The sequence below is a fragment of the Eleutherodactylus coqui genome, chromosome 1 (genome assembly GCF_035609145.1).
Source record: "Eleutherodactylus coqui strain aEleCoq1 chromosome 1, aEleCoq1.hap1, whole genome shotgun sequence".
Lineage (NCBI taxonomy): Eukaryota > Metazoa > Chordata > Amphibia > Anura > Eleutherodactylidae > Eleutherodactylus > Eleutherodactylus coqui.
The window spans coordinates 495,062,556-495,082,421 of record NC_089837.1 but is presented as its reverse complement, the minus strand read 5'-3'; the positions used below and the strand labels follow the sequence as shown (position 1 = coordinate 495,082,421).

General features: G+C 43.1%; 1 protein-coding gene across 1 annotated transcript in view; it reads left to right on the top strand.

Moving 5' to 3' along the window:
- The window catches only part of PIWIL4 (piwi like RNA-mediated gene silencing 4), a 133,434-nt gene that overhangs the window by 33,482 nt on the left and 80,086 nt on the right, over positions 1-19,866 (top strand). The window contains exons 2-3 of the mRNA XM_066586812.1: positions 2,398-2,612; positions 2,830-2,951. Coding sequence (XP_066442909.1) covers positions 2,398-2,612; positions 2,830-2,951 — 337 coding nt within the window. The remainder of the gene's footprint in view (positions 1-2,397; positions 2,613-2,829; positions 2,952-19,866) is intronic.

Genomic DNA, 19,866 nt, shown 5'->3' with positions numbered 1-19,866 from the left:
TCAGCCCTTTTGCCTAGTTTAGATGCAGAGGAAGCTCTTGATTGGCTTAGTTATCCCTTTATGATGGAAGCTCTTAGTTCCTTTGGCATCTCAAGCCTTCTTTTAACAGCCATTCAAAGTGTACTCTAGCTCCTCCGCAGAGGTGAAATTACTCCATTCTTCCTTTCAGACCCTCCGTATTTCCAATGGTACTAGTCAGGGCTGCCCGCTGTCACTTATTCTTTTTGTCCTCTGTATAGAACCTTTAGCGGCCAGGATTAGGCAACTTCCAGATATAAAAGGTGTTATGGTTAGGGATAGGGAATTTAAACTTACTCTTTTTACGGAGACTTTCTCTAACCTTCATGTCACTCCACTGAACCTGCATTTTATTCTTTCAGGCTATAAAATAAATATTTCCAAAACAGAAGCCCTGAATGTTCCCTACTGATTTGGACTTTGCGATGTGACTTCCACTACCAATGAAGGGACTTTTCGCTCAAGTACTTGGGGGGTACCCCCTCCATACTCGGTTAATTTTCCCACCCCTCTTCTGTTAATTCCGCTCTCTTCTAGATAAGTGGCAGTTCCATCATTTTTTATTACTAGGGCGTATCACAGCTGTTAAGATAACCCTCTTACCGAAACTGCTTTACTACTTTGAGACACTACCAGTTAAAGTTTCGCTCTCGGAATTGAAATCACTACAAACAGCTATTCATCTTTATTTGGAGCTCTAAATGCCATAGGGTCCCACGCTCTGTCGTGTTATGTGGGAGGGCTCAGGGGGGTCTCTTGGTCCCTGATATTCTTAAATACACTCCTTGTCAAGAACTGAAGCTCCAAGGAGTTGTCAGATATGCTGATGATTAGTGTAATGGCGTGATTAGTTGAACGGTCTTGCCAACATCACATACGACAGTCTACAGCTCAGTGATATGTTCAGGACATCCTGCTGTTTCATGTGTTGTCTCTTATAGCAGGGCTCCCAGGATAATGCTCGGCCGCACACACAAGGGGGTCAGAGGAATGCCCCCACAACATTGTCACACTTCCTTGGCAGCCCGGTCACCAGATTTATCTCCAATAAAACCTGTATATAACCATCTCAGACGCAAACTTCAATAGCCTACAAGTTTGCACAATCTGAAGACCCATTTACAGGAATGTGGAGCGATATGCCACAGGATACCATACAAAACTTGTATGCCTCCATACCCGCCCGTATCACATCTTGTATCCAAGCTAAAGATGGTACAACAGGGTACTAGAGCTTCCATGCCCACCCTTATCACAGCTTGTATCCAAGCTATGGGCAGTTCAACAGGGTACTAGAGCCTCCATCCCGCCTGTATCATATCATGTATCTAAGCTAGAAGCGGTACGACAGGGTACTAGAGCCTCCATGCCCACCCGTATCATATCTTGTATCCGAGCGTGATGCAGCCCAACAGGGTACTAGAGCCTGTATCACATCTTGTATCCAAGCTAGAGGCGGTACAACAGTGTACTAGAGCCTCCATCCCGCCTGTATCACATCTTGTATCCAAGCTAGAAGCTGTACGACAGGGTACTAGAGCCTCCATGCCCACCCTATCATATCTTGTATCCAAGCTAGAGGCAGTACAACAGGGTATTAGAGCCTCCATCCCGCCTGTATCACATCTTGTATCCAAGCTAGAAGTGGTACGACAGGGTACTAGAGCCTCTATGCCCACCCGTATCATATCTTGTATCCGAGCTTGATGCAGCCCAACAGGGCACTAGAACCTCCCTTCAAGGGGTGAGTATTTTCACAATAAATGATGCTTTTGCTCTGATATTGAAATCACTTATATCAACATGACTTCTTCTAGGTGGTTGGTTGTTTTTGACGATGGGTGTATTGTTGGCTGTCCACCTCAGCCTTCTTGGTCGGCTCAATACAGTTTCACTAAACGGATGAAAATAGAGAAATTGTGGCTTGCCCCAGTTCAACCATACTCCTTGCTATGGTGCCGAGACCACTTTCCTGTGCCCCCAATCTATTAGGCCTCATGAAATTCACTAGAGCTGTATGGGTCGCCTGTCAACATCAGTTATGAAAAAGTTACATCAATTGGGCCTTCTTGTGCGCGCATGAAAAATGGGTGCCACGCGGATGTAAAAAATCGCAAATGTACAATCGCACGCTTGCAACCCGCACATACATACAGTGAAATTGGTTTGGTTTTCAAGGACCAAAATTGCATACACCTGTGTGTATGAGCTTTAAAAGTGTATGGGAAATGCCTGGAGAACTGAGAGGTCTTTCTAGACACGTAATAAAATATATATGGATCCTCGGAAGCAAGGGCTTCCTAACAGAGATGACAGTAGTTGTTATAAGAGGTTGAGAGAACAGCTGAAAACAATTATTATTTTCTCTTGTTTTTTTAGGAACAAGTGGAAATCCTGTGAATCTTCTGACTAATCTGTTTAACTTGGGGCTGCCTACTGAGTGGTCCTTGTACCAGTACCATGTGGATTTCAGCCCATCCATCGTCTCAATGAGACTGAAGGCTGGCTTGTTGTACAGTCATGGAGATGTCCTGGGAACGGCACGTGCGTTCGACGGCGCCATACTCTTCCTGTCGAGGAAACTTCAAAATACGGTAAGAAATCATAGCTGTTTAATAGTAACTCTGCTTACTCTCTATTCTGTAATCTGTCAAGTCACAAGCAAAGCTGTCCTGCGTCTTAACTTGTTTGTTCACCTGAGTGACTGAATAAAGACGTAGCACACACTTTAGGTCCATGTCCCAAAGTAGATATACAAGGTCTTGATGATCTGTGCATAGTTGAAACTCATAAGGTCCATTTCTTGTTTAGGTGACAGATCTGACCAGCACCACTAATAATGGGGAGGTTGTGAAGATCACGGTGACCCTGACAAGCACTCTGATGCCAGGATCCCCCGTCTGCATCCAGTTCTTTAATGTCCTTTTCAAAAAGTAAGTTCTCTAGGATTAAAAGTAAGTTCTCTGGTCATAAGTACTGGCAGTGTTATCCGTCACTCATCTGTATCTCCTCCTCCAATAGTCTGGAAATAAATGTAGAAAAATGCATGCTACATAAATACACTGAACGATCACTGTATTAGAAACCGAGCCATAATCATTTGGTCCACCGTTTTGGCAACCACGGCTTTCAGATTCCACAAGGTGGCAAATATCCTCCATACTCAACTCGACCCATGCCCACTGAATTTGGCTGGCAAGTAGAAACTAGTATTACAGCCCTTCCCAGCGTATCCCAAACATGTTCAATGGAGTTACAGTCTGATGAGTCCAAGGGCCACCCACTCCCTGGTGGAGCTTGATGACAAGGAGCGTTCTCCTGATGAAATGTTGGCATTCGGGTCGGTGAAGACTTCCTGTAGATATAGGTGCAGATGATCAGCTAACAGGTCCCTGTAACGTTCCCTGTGTAAGGATTGTGGTACGATGACCAACAGTTCTGGATCGTGGCGGGAAAATGCTCACCAGAACATGACACCGCCATTACCGGCTTGTTGAACTGCAACTGTGCACCCATGGGATATGGCTTCATGCTGCTTACACCAGATGCGGACCCGGCCATCCATATATCTCAGCTCACTATGTGTCTAAGGTCCATTAACATCTTTCATGGACCCATGCGAGGGGTTTTTGGTGATGATGTGGGGACCATCAGAGGCTTCCTTGCCGATGACCTTTGGCTGTTGAGTCCCAGTCAATGCCATGTACACTGCATGGTCATTGTAGAAATTTGTCGTAACTTCGCTACTGTTGTACTGCTGGGTCAGTTGGTCCACTGTGGCATGTCATTGCTGATATACCAGACGTGCCACCTAACGCTTGCCTCTAATATCACCCACTTGTGATGTGGACGGCTGTTGGATGTCTGTCCATGGTTCAACCGGTCTTGGACCTGGTACAAACTTTTTTTAAACTTTGTTTTATTTAACACATCACAGAAATAATACAATACACGTCATATTGAAAAATGATTGGACAGGGTTTGGAATCTTTTGACAAATTCAAATAATAGAAAAGAAAAATCTTAAACAAATTTTCAATAAACAGGTAAACAAAGATGTTTGGCTTCCATGTAGTTCTGTTTCTATGAAGTGGGAAGAAGGAAGAAAAGGGAATGAAGGAAAAAAGAAAAATACAAGGGATATGGGGGGAAAGGGAGGAAATATATGGGAGGGAAGGAGAGGAGGGAAGAGAGAGGACATATATTTAATTAATCAATCAATTTGCATTTTGGAAGGGGAGTTAAGTCAGGGAGCCCATCTTCCTTTTAATTCATCAGGACAACCCCTATATTGGAATATTACTTTTTCATAAGCAATTATTACATTAATCAATCTTGTCCAGCTTGAGACAGAAGGCGACTCTACAGCCATCCACGTCATAGTAAATATCTTTCAGGCCAAATACATCTTTCCTTTATGGAATATTTGTGCGTTGTGTGGCCATAAATCTAATAAGCCAAGTATCCCAACCTTGGGATCCAGATTAAGAGTGAGAGGTAAAAGTGGGAATAAAAAGGTAAAGAGATCAGAGCAGAAGTCCTTAATATAAGGACATCCCCCCCCCATATTAGATGCCAATAACTAGTATTCAGCTGATGAGATCTGCGGCTGGCTGATTTGGGGATTTTACCAATTTTATGTAACTGGATAGGGGTAAGATAAGATTGGTGTATAGAGATGAGTGAACGTGCTTGTTTAGGGCAATTACTCGACCGAGCATCGCTTTTTTTCGAGTAACTGCCTAATTGGGTGAAAAGATTCAGAGGGGGAGGGTGGGAGAGAGAGAGAGAGAGAGAGAGTGTTCCCCCCGCTCCACCTTCTCCCCCCGAATCTTTTCACCCGAGTAGGCAGTTACTCGAAAAAAGCGAAGCTCGTTCGAGTAATTGCCCTAAACGAGCACGTTCGCTCCTCTCTATTGGTGTAGAATATGTAGTTGTATTAATTGTTAATAGCCGGGCATGCGGTTAATTATAAATCCATTAGATCTAGCCATTCTGATGACATCATGGGAATATGTGATTTCCATCTATCATATATAGATAATGGCTTATGACTAACTTTGGCTGATATGTGTGTATATAGTCCTGAGATTAGTCCTTTAGGACCTTGAAATTTTAATATACCTACCATATTATATTTGGAAATTTTGGTTGAAATGGAGAAATTGCGCATTAAAAGCATGGTGTAATTGAAAGTACCAAATAGAGTTGAAGTATTTGCAAGTTGGCTCATAATTCAGGTAAAAGACAGAAGTACATTATCATTATATATGTCCCATATATGGGATTGTTCCATAATGGCAGATCAGATATTATGTCTGTAAAATGTAGAATGGCTTTAGCTGTGCACCAAAGAGACGGAGTCAGTACATGCAGTGGTAATAGTAACTTCAGGCAATGCAGAAAGTTAAGTAAACTCTCCATTCCAGCCAACTAATGGTCTGCAGTAGGTAATTCCTCATTTAGAAACCAAGATTGTATATTACGCATCTGGCCTGCCAAGTCCGACAGCCATCCCAGCCGGCTCCTTAGGTCTTTGTAGAGAGGATAATTTCACTTTGGAGACCCAACTAAATGCAGTATTAAGAGAGTTTAAGGATTGAAAAAAACCCAGTGAAACTGTTGCTGGCATATGTTGCAAAGTATCTAAACATTTAGGTTGTATTACCATTTTAATCAAATTTATGCGGCCCGCCACCAAGAGAGGTAATTTACACCATAATTTAAACTTCATTTTAATTAGTTCTCGCAGTGGAGTAATAGTCTCAGCAGTTGTATTTTCATGGTCTTGTACCATATTTATTCCAAGGTCTTTAGTGATTTCCGACAGGCCGCATCTGGAGACAAAAAGGGTCCATAAGTGGGTTTTGAGCCGTGCACACAATGGCAGATTATTGCCAGTTAATACATAACACAAAAAATTGGAGGAAAAGTATTTTTTTAATTTTATGGCTGGAGGAAATGATCTCTCTGGGTTATATAATCAGTGTAAAGCTCCGTAATGCTCTCCCATCCCTCCCAGCAAATACCCGTGACAGAAGGGGTGCAACGTAGCCAAATAGCCAGTGCTTCTATATCAGTGGAGAATAAAGCAGGGGATAAGGGTCTGCACCGAGTTGTACGTGAGAGGGGAAAATTAGTTGATGGAATACCATTTACTATGACATTAGCTGTTGAGGATTTGTAAATTGGGGATCAAACCTGAAACGATGTTGTAACAAGCCTCTAAGAAACTCCATTCTAGTGAATCGAAGGCTTTCGTTGTATCTGATGATGCTAAAGCCCAAGGCATATTATGCGACCTGCCAAGTTGAACAGTTGCTTGAACTCTGTGGATATTTATAATAGTGGATTTGTCAGGCAAAAAGCTCATTTGATCAGTATGAGTGACATTAAGTGATGATATTGGACGATATGAATCACATTCTGTAGATTCTTTACTGGGTTTTAATAATACTATGATGGCAGCGTCATAGGAAGAGGACGGGAGGGAGTTCTCCAGGTGGGCCTGCTGCAGTATATCTTGTAATATTGGGAAGAGTTGTTCCAAGTATCTCTGGTACACCTTTATAAGAAGGCCGTCGGGCCCAGGGGATTTGTTCAATGCCATATCTGTTATGGCCTGTCGGTTCTCCTCCAGCTTAACCCTTTCCAATCCAATTTTACTGCCACCCAAATCCTCCCCAGCTCTTATTTATTCTGCATGGGATCATCTCCGAAGCTCTCTTCTGTATATTACAGTATGCAGAGGAGAGCTTGGACATTGGAGTTCTCCTCTGTATATGTATACTAGTAATTAGTAGAAAAATTACACTACACAACTGTGCTACATGGTACATCCATTATGATTCACAGACATCACACACAGCTCTGCTACATCCATAGTGACTTCATACAGCTGTACTACATCCATCCTAATTCCCACATGACACAAACAGCTCTGCTACATTCATGCTGATCCATCCTGATTCCCACACATGACACACACAGAGCTCCTGGAGACAGTGATCATCCCCTGGTCATGTGATCCCTGACTCCACCCACACATGTGATCATATGATGGTGATGTCATCACAAGTCCTGGTAGCTGCTGTCAGCTTATCCAGTATACAGTACTTTCTAGTAGTGACATCACCGCGGGTCCTTCAGCCTACAGGATCTGTGAGGTGGCGGTAGGTCGGTGTGTCCTGTCAGGACCGCTGAGTTGTGTCTGAGATAATAACGGCTTAGTTGTGTTCTCATTTTGTTATTTTTGTCCTCCGCTTCCAAGAGCCCTAACTTTGTCGTTTTTCTGTTGGTTAGGCTCTGTGTTTTATATATGATGTAGGATCTGCGATGTCGTCACCAGGGGTGGAGCATGAGAAGCACATACATACATACATACATACATACAAAATGGCAAGTGGTCGTTAGTAGTTTGATTACACTATGCAGAGGAGAGAGCCAACATCGCAGCTCTCCTCTGCATACTGTAATATACGTATGCATAAGAGAACTCTGACATCACGACTCTCTTTTGCATAGTGTTAGACACACGTGTCGGACCTCGTCCGACAGCGGAGCCATGCAGGTAAATCTCACTATTGAACGAGGTTTAATTAAGTTAGGTAATAGTTCGCTTGATGGTTACCCATTTTAAATTTGTATTGTCTGGTAAAGAATAACTTTACATAAAGCTGATGTTTATAAAGGCGAGAAAGACCCAGCCAATTTGTTTAATTAGTAGATCTTTTAATGAAGGATATGGTGCATCTGAGATATGCCTTAGGCTGCATTCCCACGAACGTAAATCGGCTCAGTTTTCACGCCGAGCCGATATACGTCGTCCTCATGTGCAGGGGGGGGGGGAGAGGGAGGATGGAAGAGCCAGGAGCAGGAACTGAGCTCCCGCCCCCTCTCCGCCTCTCTGCACTATTTGCAATGGGGAGAGGCGGGACGGGGCGGGGCTAATTCTCGAAACTTGGCCCCGCCCCCGTCGCGCCTCCTTTCATTGCAAATAATGCAGAGGGGCGGAGAGGAGGCAGAGAGGGGGCGGGAGCTCAGTTCCTGCTCCTGGCTCTTCTATCCTCCCCCCATCTACCCCCCCCCCCCCCCCTTGCACATGAGGATGTTAGCGCAAAATTCGCTATTATAGATTTACTGTGTGTTCCAAATTAAATAATATGTGTACAGGCCTGGAGAGCCTTCAAAGACCACAAGCCTACATCATGTGTTCCCCAAAGAGTCTCTTTATTATGCGCGCGTAACTTAAATAAGTTTCAACACAGGAAGTCAGGCAATTTAGCAGTTACAGTGAGCTGATAGGCCATTTCTCAGAGGGATATTCGTGTATAGACTTAAAAAGAAAATGCCCGCGCTCTTAAGGACCTAGTTACCAGAGTCGGGCTACAGGCACCACTTGCATCCAACTTTTATTACCAATATCCTCTGTGCAACGCGTTTCGTTGTCATCCACGACAACTTTCTCAAGCACAATGTTAATAGCTATACATTTACACTCAATATATGGATAACTCACAGTTTAGTGGCAGCATCCCATTCGTTGCGCTGGTTTTCAGGTGTAGGCGTCCTGAGCGTCTGTCAGATGCGAGGCGCCATGTCGGGAGTGAGTATCGGCATCGTCACTTCCGGGTAGGGTGACGTATGCCGGTTCCAGACGGAGCTGAATGCCCTGCACGTTCTATCTCCTAGCTGATTGGTCCTGAAATATGTCAATCAGCCTGTAAGTGTTCTCTACGTTATTTGCGACCAATCAGCTAGGAGATAGAACGTGCAGGGCATTCAGCTCCGTCTGGAACCGGCATACGTCACCCTACCCGGAAGTGACGATGCCGATACTCACTCCCGACATGGCGCCTCGCATCTGACAGACGCTCAGGACGCCTACACCTGAAAACCAGCGCAACGAATGGGATGCTGCCACTAAACTGTGAGTTATCCATATATTGAGTGTAAATGTATAGCTATTAACATTGTGCTTGAGAAAGTTGTCGTGGATGACAACGAAACGCGTTGCACAGAGGATATTGGTAATAAAAGTTGGATGCAAGTGGTGCCTGTAGCCCGACTCTGGTAACTAGGTCCTTAAGAGCGCGGGCATTTTCTTTTTAAGTCTATACACGAATATACTTCGAGTGGGTCCCGCTAGTCAGCAGGACACAGGAGCCCAGCAGCCGAACGGACATACCAGAGGTTTCAAAGCCGACGAGGAAGTGGAGGTGCTGGTGAGACCTCCTTACAGGGGTACTCACCAGACACCGGGTGAGTTGAATTCATTGATCTATTATTCAAGCTATCAAACTCACATAGAGTTTGGTTACACAGAGGTTTTATAGCTCCAAGCTGACACAGGTGGCGCCTCCCTGACGTATTGTTTTCTATTTCTCAGAGGGAGGTATTTGTGAGGTAGCTTGTGATGTCATCCATCTGGGAGGAACTTCAGTGAGCACGCTCAGTTCATTCTTGAATTTGGTCTCATGAGAAGAACATCCTGTTTCTCCTCTCTGCTGTCCAAGACAAAGCACTCCTAAAAAGGTTTGGCCAGTTAGAACTGGTTTTACCAGTTCTTGAGCTCCTCCAATTCTTGTGGAGGTGGGGGGGAGGTGATGTTCCCTTCCTCCAGAGGTTCAGACCATTATAGACAAAATACAGTATATACACAGTTGACAACAGAAAATACATACAAAATGGTGAACATATAGGATATCTCCCACAATTCCCTCCTTTGTTGTGCGTATTTTCATTCTCTTGGATGTTTTTTTCTTCCTCTTTGTGTTCTCGGGCCTTTCCCTACCACCTACAGGGGACCCTAGCTGTCACCTTCCTTATCCCTGCCTACTGCTGGGTGATATCCAGGATAAGGAAAATACCTCACAACACGTTACAGTTTCCCAATGGTATTCTAGGTAGATGGCTCCTGAAAGATTTATCTTTATTTCACGTTTTCTGCATAAGCCACCTTGTTCATAGTTTAAATGACATACAACATGTTGAATGTGACTGGCTTTCCAAGTGTGATCTCAGGTTATATTGTTTGTTACAGGTTAACATTGGTCTGATTACACAATATGGCTGAAACATTGGTACACTTACTGCTACCTTATTGTATCTGTTGACATTTTTTTTTTTGTCCTATTTTATACACTAAAACTTGCTTAGTCATACCCAAGCTTTGTAAACCAAGATGTTATCAGTCTGAGACCCCCCCCCCACCATCTGAAGGAGCCAGTTTCATTGATCAAAGGTTCAGAATCAGCAACTCAATTTCCTAGACAATGATGATGGTATCACAGGATTAACAAGACAACAGATTCCTGGCCATACAATGTATATGGACAGAGTTCAAACAAACCTATACAAATGGAACTGTAGTTAATGCAGTTAGCATTGTTCTGTCACATTTCACAGTTACATCAAAGCTTCCTACACCAAACAGGTTTGAAGGCCACATGAATGTTCATAGCTATTCGTATGTAAGATACAAAATGGAGAATAAAGGAAAATACAAAATGGAGGATGAAGGACAAAATGGAGGGCTACAAATATTTCATCAAGATACATAAAATTAGCATACAATTTAGGGTTGGAATATGTACTTTGACATATCATGGTTTGATCTTCAAGTTCTATTAATCAACTTCTGAAATATATTACATAAACAACCAAATACCTGTTCCCTATATATATCCATTTGCTATCAACATAAAACCAATCTTGTCAAATCTGGGCTCGAGAAAATAACGAAAAACAAAAAATTCAAAAACAGTTAGATGTTGAATACAAATGTCTCTTCCTGTAAAATTGTTTCTTCTTCTCTTGATCTTCTTTAGATCCTAAACCTATAGGATCTCCGATGCAGGGGGATTATTGTGCCCTCACTGCTTTCCCTGGTTAGCCAAAGAACAGACCCTAAGTAGGAATCTGTCCCTGCCCATTTAACAATCTTCTCCATTCTCCATATCCAGAAGTATCCACAGCTGACTATAGAGCCCCTTTATTCCAATGTAGCAAGATGCCTCTGTACAGCATTTTGTTGCCCAAGGTCTTCAGGGAGGAGCTGTGATGCTTCACCCTCCTTTGTCATCATCAGCTGGCGGTCAGCATTCTGCAGAACATCTGAGGTTCACTCCTATGACAGTTTAGCAGTAGTTGGGCACACTTGTCAGTTCTTCAGGCTCAGTTGAATAGTCATAGCGTGTGGATAGGTGCAGCAGGCACTTAGAGAAGATGAAATTTCAAATCACAATAGCAAAAGTCCCAATGTCCTGGTGGAAATGACTCAGTTCATAAATTTTCTCAGTCCCAAATAAAACGTGATCCAAAATAATTCAGTCCATGGCAAATCAAACAAAACAAAAACAAAATCACAATCTGGGGCCATGTGTGCTTTTCTTCACCCCTTCAAAACAAAAATCTGTAGTTCAAATTTATCCATCCAACAATCTCTGCCCAGAGAGACTTGATAAGTTTTCTGCTGTAGCAAATGAATATTTTTAATATTCCTAATCTTCCTACATTACGGCACAAATACCTTCTACATACAGTAGACATATAACTCAAGAATTCTTACTATGTAAACAAACAATATAATATCAAACATTGCAAATCAATCAAGTTTACAATACAATAATCTTAGATTTATCAATATCATCATCAGTGCAGTTACTTATTTATCATATATGTTATCGAATACCGCAAACCAAGTTAATCAAATTTTTTTAACGCAATATTCCTAGATTTGTCATGATCATCTTCATCAGTAGTTATGTATTTACCACATCCCATTATGAGGAAGAAGAGAAATGACAGCCCAATGACCGCAGGGGTCCTACATATCACAAAGGATTATGGGCAACATTTGTCTCCTTCCTTGATTATCTTTATTCAATGTCTGACATGAACCCAAATTAGCTTTTCTTGAAGTTTCACTGAGACCGTAGTGTTAACAGTACTTGAAAGGATTCTTTGCATTTTGATCTGGAAACACGGAGAATACACATTTATGAGTGACAGTTGATATAACTCCTGATATAAGGCACTCACTTGGGAGGTGAGACCCTCCTTTTTGGCCTGGAATAAGCATAGGCCTATTACAGCAGCATTACCAAACAAAACCTTCAGAGGGACTCAACTTAGTCTTACATTTGGGCGTGGTTCTGACCAAGTGGATGATTAATAAAATGTTTACCTTTATTATTTATTATTACTTCTGGTGTACCCAAATATTCAAAATTACTTTCATAAAACATATTCTTAGGTCATATTTTTGGCGTGTTAAAAATTATTTTTATTTTATTTATTTATTTTTTTTCTCAAGCCACGCCTCCAAATAACATGAAAAGAGGTCTATGCAAACCAACACTGTATGCTATCATCCTGCAGTCACTGATACAGATAGTCTGGCTCGCACCGAGAAGGTACCTTGACCAATTGGCCTGGGTTGTAACGGGCGCATATCATGCATCCCTGTACAAACCCTATTGCAGCAGTGTTGAACCCTGGGGTAAGCCAAGCAGAAGACACCATACCACACATTACCTCCTTGGATGAATGGGTTAGCTCAGGGATCAGGTGTGACATCATGGAGTACAGCGTGCAGGGGAGGCACAGGCATTTACTTTTTTGCCAGACCCCAGTAGCATTCTGTTCGCTTTTCCACTCCTCCTTTTTCTTCTTTTGAGGCCTGTTCCTGTAATTCAAGCAACAGAGAAATATCTACACCTATTTCAGGTGCAAGCAGGTTACCAGCCGTTACCTCATTCAAGGGAAGTCAGGCTGCTGCGATGCCTGCTCTCTGGTTCCTTCCAGCCTCAGTGGTTGTCTCTGTGGCATAAGCCTGGACTTGATGATAAGTCACCTGTGCGAAAAGAGCTAAAACCTTGTAGAACAAAAGACACTGCTTCTGCGTTCTGAATTGGCTTACTCAAGGACCCCATGAAACTTCCACTGTGCCTCCTAAGGATGTGAAATCGTGTACGATTCCCAATGTGTACCTTAAGTCGGTGCAGACACAAACAGTCTTACCTGCAGCCAGCTTACATATTTCAGTGAGCGCCATCACCTTTATTTCCTGAGTAACTGAGTCTCTCAGGAGGAAAAGAGTGGTTTTTGTATAATTACCTCTTTCTGTCGGTTACCACTGCATAGCCTGTTTTGCTTGTCCATTTCCACAATATTTGGAACCATCTATGGGTAAAACTCAAGATTTACATTAATCATGGCAGTTACAACATTATTGTTAGGACCCCTAGTTTCTCTTTCTTCTGCATTAATCTTCCAACAATCATACAATCATGTGCTTGCTATTTAATGTCATGGTCTGTGCCTGCTGCTCCTCCTCTCAACCTTCTAAATTCAGTAAAAGATATGAAACGGCATTTAGAACTCTACCCCACTTGATTGCGATGTGAGGGTGCTAGCAGGGCAGTCTCATACATAGTTAGTCTGGAAGCTGAAAGATGTTTTGTTTGCACTCTATGCAGTATTTTATGACCCCTTGAGGAAGCATGACGTTAAGGGGCCCCACACCATCTCTGGTACCTGTACGAAAATGTACAGCAAACAGGAGAGGAAATATTGTTATTACAATCTACGACCATAACAACAGCACCAATGATGGTTAATTACTGGTTTACTAAGGGACTGATATCCCTGATACCCTTTGGGATAAACTCAATTACTGGCATCAAAAATGTACTTATTTTTCAAATGTAACTATTTTCATATAAAATACTGTTGTTAATTGAAAATGAGATACATTATAAAATAGAACTTTTGTTATTAATTTGACTAAAGTACTTATCAGATGTCTCAAGTACACAATTACCTCATTTTAGTATCTTAATTCAATAATATTTAAAATAAATACAACTCAATATTTTTAAAACTCCACATACTCCAAGAACATATATATATATATATATATATATATATACTGTGGTAATCCTGGACTATTATCTCACACAACTACCCTGAGGAATAAAATTAGATGCCCCTCCTTTGGTCACCTACATTTGTTCAAGTGAGAGACTTAACATGGAGTCTAAGAGTGACCTTCCCTCTATACATTACCACAATATACATATATACCAACATCCACTTAAATGGAGACACACTTCTCTCCTAGGCTGGTCTGTGTTGAGGGTGGAGCAAAAACCTCTTCCTATTGTTCTTCCCTCCCATCTCCTTACATCACCTAACTCCACCCCCTGTGGCCTGGCTCAGCGTTTGGTCTTTCTTGCCTCATTTCATTTCTGGTTACGGACAGTACACATCATATAACACAATCTAACTCTCATACGGGCCCTTCATTTATACACAAATTCACACTCACTGGGGTTTTCACTCACTCATATACAGACTGATAAGTATCTCATGTGAAGTAGAAACTGGGATTGTATTTACTGTACATAGAACTTCCCATATTGAACAAAATATATATATAAGAAACACTCTTATGTACCGCGGTTTTTACATATTTTGTCCAGCATAGGCTATCCAATGACAAACATAATACAACTTATGCCCATTTCCACCCACATGCTTATATTCACCACTCCAGATAGCAGCCATTATCACCGTTCATTGTTAAACCTTCTACCTTTCCTTAACTCATTGACTTGCTTTTTCTTTTCCCATTTTTGTGTGTCCATTTATGTTTACAAACATCATCTCACTGAATTTGCTTGCGAGTCATACTTCGATTTTTCCCACAACTCACGACACAGGTCTGGCTTATCTTATTAATAAGCACTTACAATTTCACCCCTGCCCATCTTGTCGTAATTGGAAAAATCCTTAATTAATTGAGATTCTCTACTCCTGCACCTCATGGCACAGATCTGCACTTTTGGCACCACATTGTGGAACCTCAACAGTCCGTTTGGCCTGCCATAATCGGAGCAGAACCTCTGGCTAGCCCACATCTCTACTCCAAGCCCAAATTCCCTTGAGTTGAGGTATGCCAACATGGCAAATGCAAGCATTCCATGTGCACCCCTCCCCCCACATAACAAAGGTATTTCAACTCACCCAGCCTGGGGCGGATCATAGCAGAGAGGGAGAGATAGTACAGGCACAAGAATAACTTATTACCTTGTTTGAGCTCATTATCTGTCCGTCTCTGCTTCGAAGTCCCCTTGTGTCCGGATAACGATGAAATATCTTCATATCTCTGTATCTTCATTATCCCAGCGGTGCCTCCAAATTTGTTAGCGCAAAATTCGCTATTATAGATATACTGTGTGTTCCAAATTAAATAATATGTGTACAGGCCTGGAGAGCCTTCAAAGACCACAAGCCTACATCATGTGTTCCCCAAAGAGTCTCTTTATTATGCGCGCATAACTTAAATAAGTTTCAACACAGGAAGTCAGGCAATTTAGCAGTTACAGTGAGCTGATAGGCCATTTCTCAGAGGGAGGTATTTGTGAGGTAGCTTGTGATGTCATCCATCTGGGAGGAACTTCAGTGAGCACGCTCAGTTCATTCTTGAATTTGGTCTCATGAGAAGAACATCCTGTTTCTCCTCTCTGCTGTCCAAGACAAAGCACTCCTAAAAAGGTTTGGCCAGTTAGAACTGGTTTTACCAGTTCTTGAGCTCCTCCAATTCTTGTGGAGGTGGGGGGGAGGTGATGTTCCCTTCCTCCAGAGGTTCAGACCATTATAGACAAAATACAGTATATACACAGTTGACAACAGAAAATACATACAAAATGGTGAACATATAGGATATCTCCCACAAGGACGACGTATATCGGCTCGGCGTGAAAACCGAGCCCATATACGTTCGTGGGAATGCAGCCTTAAGCATATCCCATTTTAAGGCATAATGGGTGGGATCATCATGAATATGAAGGAATGAAGATATTTGGACAAGAATACGGTCATTAGGGCCCATCAAAAAGGGTAAATTTTCTAAGTTGGAGTTATCATATGTCTTGGAAATTGTCAGCAGAGCATTACTGGACTATGATCAGACACACCTCGGAGTCCATGAATAATGGAAGGTACATAAATAGCGAGCGCAGGGGAGCTAAATATCGAACATATTCTCAAAATGGAAGGGAAACGACAGGTATAGTCACAGATATCTGTGCGGCGTAAACGCACACACATCAATCAGCTGTTGCATGGGGGAGACTCGAGCGAGCGTGTCTGAAATCTCTCTTTGGAAGAATCCATAATTTGATAAACGTCTCCCATGCAGATGAATCAAGAGAGGCTATTGGTGTGCAAATGTGAAAACATGCGCGTTATTGTGTGCTGGATTATCAATGCATGAGGTAAGGTTTACTATCAATCTCTGCATATACAAACACACACCTGCCTTCGGGATACTTTGAGTATTAATAGGATTCCATCGCAATAAACAATGAATTAAGAGTGAGACTTCAATGAATGGCTGAGCGCTGCCTCTGATTGGTCACAGCGCTCAGCCAATCAGAGGCAGCGCTTTCTGGAGGCAGGGATTTTTTAATCCCCGGCCACCAGAATACAGAAGAAGACTGTCCGGGATGGGAGAAGAGCTGGATAGCACTTCTAGGGGAGTTACATTTTTTTATTTATTTATTTTTAACAGCTAGGGATGATTTTTTGTGTAGGGCTTATATTTCAATTGAAAGCTATGGGATAACATTGCGGTCCTCTGTGACAGCTGTGGTTGGGGATTCTTTCATTCCCGTGGGGAGTCCCATCATCACTGCATACTGGACCTTCGTGGAGCAGCTGCACTTCTACAAGCACAGCTGCTCCAGTAGCACGGAGCTTCAGTCACGCACATTTTGCACATCCGTGCAGCGCATTTTTATTTTACGCACACAGGTGCGCAAAAAAAAAAGTGTTTGTCTGACCGAGGCCTAAATGTGATTTTGCTGGGCCTCTATGGGTCCTTTTTACTACAAAGGAGGATGTTAGTGATATGAATATGACTCCATCTTCTATATTATGCCTAGCCACTTTATAAGCCTGTAGCCGTCTTCTGTGTCTCTCTTCACTGTATTCACGTTCCTCTTTCTCCAGGATTTATGGATGATAAATGATTTTTTATTAAACCTTCAGTGAATCACTAAGGCTTTTGTTCCAGAAGATTTATATGGCCTTTAGACTGGTCGGCGGGTCAGACTGACACACTCACACATGTTCCAGGACATTCTATGTAAAGCAAACTTATTGTTCCAAGAAGTTAGTCATATATGGTTAGCTCTGCACCTGCGTGCGTTTGGTTGGCATTTTAGATGTTAAATTCTTGTATATCTTGTATATATTATATTTTGCTTTTGCTCTTTGACCAATGGTAACAAATGAATTCTAATAGATTTGAATTATTGTAATTGAACATGTGACCCTATAAAAGGGTCGCTTGTCACTCAAACCGATTCCTTTGGATCACATCACATGCTCTGTGATGTAATGTTAGTCTACCTCTAAACAATTTAGTTTGGACCCCAATCGCATATTGTATAGCAAATATTGGTTTGCGCTAGCAAAGAAGAAAAACCATCATCACCCAATGTTGATTTGAGCCACTGTTCCAAGAAAGTCTCAGGGTATGACCCTTCCATATTTAAGGCTCATGTCCATGAGCGGGTTTGACTTCTGGAGTCCGTGTAGGGCACCCTCGCAGATGAACGCGAGTTCACGCCACCCCTAGACAATCATGGGCGCCCGCAGCTTAATTAAAGCATGCGGGTTTGTTTTCCGGATCGCAACGTGCTCCGTTTTGCTGCAGGTCCTGCAGAGACGGCGTCCATTGAAGACAGTGGAAGCCGTCCGATCTGCGGCACACCCAGAATTGTCACTCCCGGTGTGCTGCGGGTCCCACGGGAAAGCAGTTTGTTTGTTTTTTTAAATCACTGCGCATGTGCGGGGGGCATGCCAGCCGGCGGGCACGCCCACATGCACAGAAGAGAAGACGGACGCAAGTAATGTCTCCATGCCGCAGGCAGGGTGGGATCTCGCGGCGGGGCTCCTGCCCATGGAACCCGACCCACCCGTGGACATGAGGCCTAATGCGTAAATAATTTAGCCACAGGTGATTTTCAAGGCCATTTACTATTGATTGGCATATTTCAGCTGTTTTAGTTGGACTTTTGTACTATAGCGGGGAGTGGAAATAGCTTATCTTCAACATTAGAGAGCCGGCCTTCTATCACATGTATCGGACCCCACATGCTTGTACATCTTGTCTAAGTAGATTAACATTGCTTTCCTCTATATCTTCCCTGGCAGAGAGGTATTGCCGGTGTAAATGGCCTCTAACAACTGGCATGTGACTTGGTGCAGAGTAGTCTCCGATTCTGGGTCATCTTATTTATTTTTTACTCGTGTGGCTTGTGTTGAGCGTGGCAAGGGGTCAGGGATATCCATGCGGGCAAAATCCCATAATTTTTCTGCTGTAGACGAATTTTTGGCAAACGTGCTCATAATGGCGAAAGAAAGAGGGGAATTTATATCAGTACCGTATATACCGGCGTATAAGACGACTTTTGAACCCCGAAAAATCTGCTCTGCAGTCGGGGGTCGTCTTATACGCCGGTAATTCAAAAAAAAAAAAAGTGTAAAAAAAAAAAATTCATTACTCACCTGCCCCGGCGTTCTGTCGCGCTCCGGCAGGATGTCGCTCGCTCCTCGTCCCGGCGCAGCATAGCTTTCTGAATGCGGGGCTTGAAATCCCCGCTTCCAGAAAGCTAATACACACGCCGGCAGCCATGACATCATTGAATGGCTGTGATTGGCTAAAGCGCACGTGGCTTCAGCCAATCACACTATTCAATGACATCATTGAATAGTGTGATTGGCTGAAGCCACGTGCGCCTTCAGCCAATCACAGCCATTCAATGCTGTCATGGCTGCCGGCGTGTGTATTAGCTTTCTGGAAGCGGGGATTTCAAGCCCCGCATTCAGAAAGCTATGCTGCGCCGGGACGAGGAGCGAGCGACAGCCTGCCGGAGCGAGCGACATCCTGCCGGAGCGCGACAGAACACCGGGGCAGGTGAGTAATGAATTTTTTTTTTTTTCTCCACTGAATACCGGCGTATAAGGTGACAGTTGGGGGGTCGTCTTATACGCCCCGTCGCCTTATACGCCGGTATATACGGTATATAAAAGAGTTGGCGTACAATAAGGTATAAACAGAGCCTGGCTGGATAATAGCGGTATTGAAATATATATGATCTAGACCGTCACTGTGTGGTCTGATAAAAGGATAGCTTGAGCTTAATGCTTAGAAGTGCTAAAAGTTCCAGAATGTACGATTTGTTTTAAGGAGTCTCTTGAATGTAGTATCCAGTATATAACAAGTAGTTGCCTGATGCACAGTGGTGAGTGGAGGAAATACCGTAGTATGGTAGATGATGAGATATTGCCAAACACAACTGTGATTATAAATGTGCAGGTGGTGTAGTTATGGCACGTTTTCTAACAAGTTATATCCAGGATAGCTGGTCCCACCCCCCTTTATTACGAGCCACATGCTTCCTGCTATTGCCGCAGAACCCTGTTGAAGGGTGTTACACCGGCCCTAAAGCCGTTCCTCTCGGTACGCGATACTTGATGCTGCACCAGTAAGGCTGCCACGTGTCTAAAATCAATGGAGCACTATCTGATGTAGCGGGGTTATCCAACATGGTATATGGCAGCCAGTGTAATAGCCATAGGGGGATAACTGAAGAGAGGCGCCGACGCCAATGCCGCCTCTCCCTATCCGCACTGGTCAACACAGCACAGAGGAGTCCGCCCACGAGAGCCTCTGGCTCAAATGCAGCAGGGCAGCAGAGATTCGGAGTTGCCCCAAGTGGCATGCAGCTTGCAACGCTACATCCAGCAAATCTAAGGTTTCCTAAGCCAAGT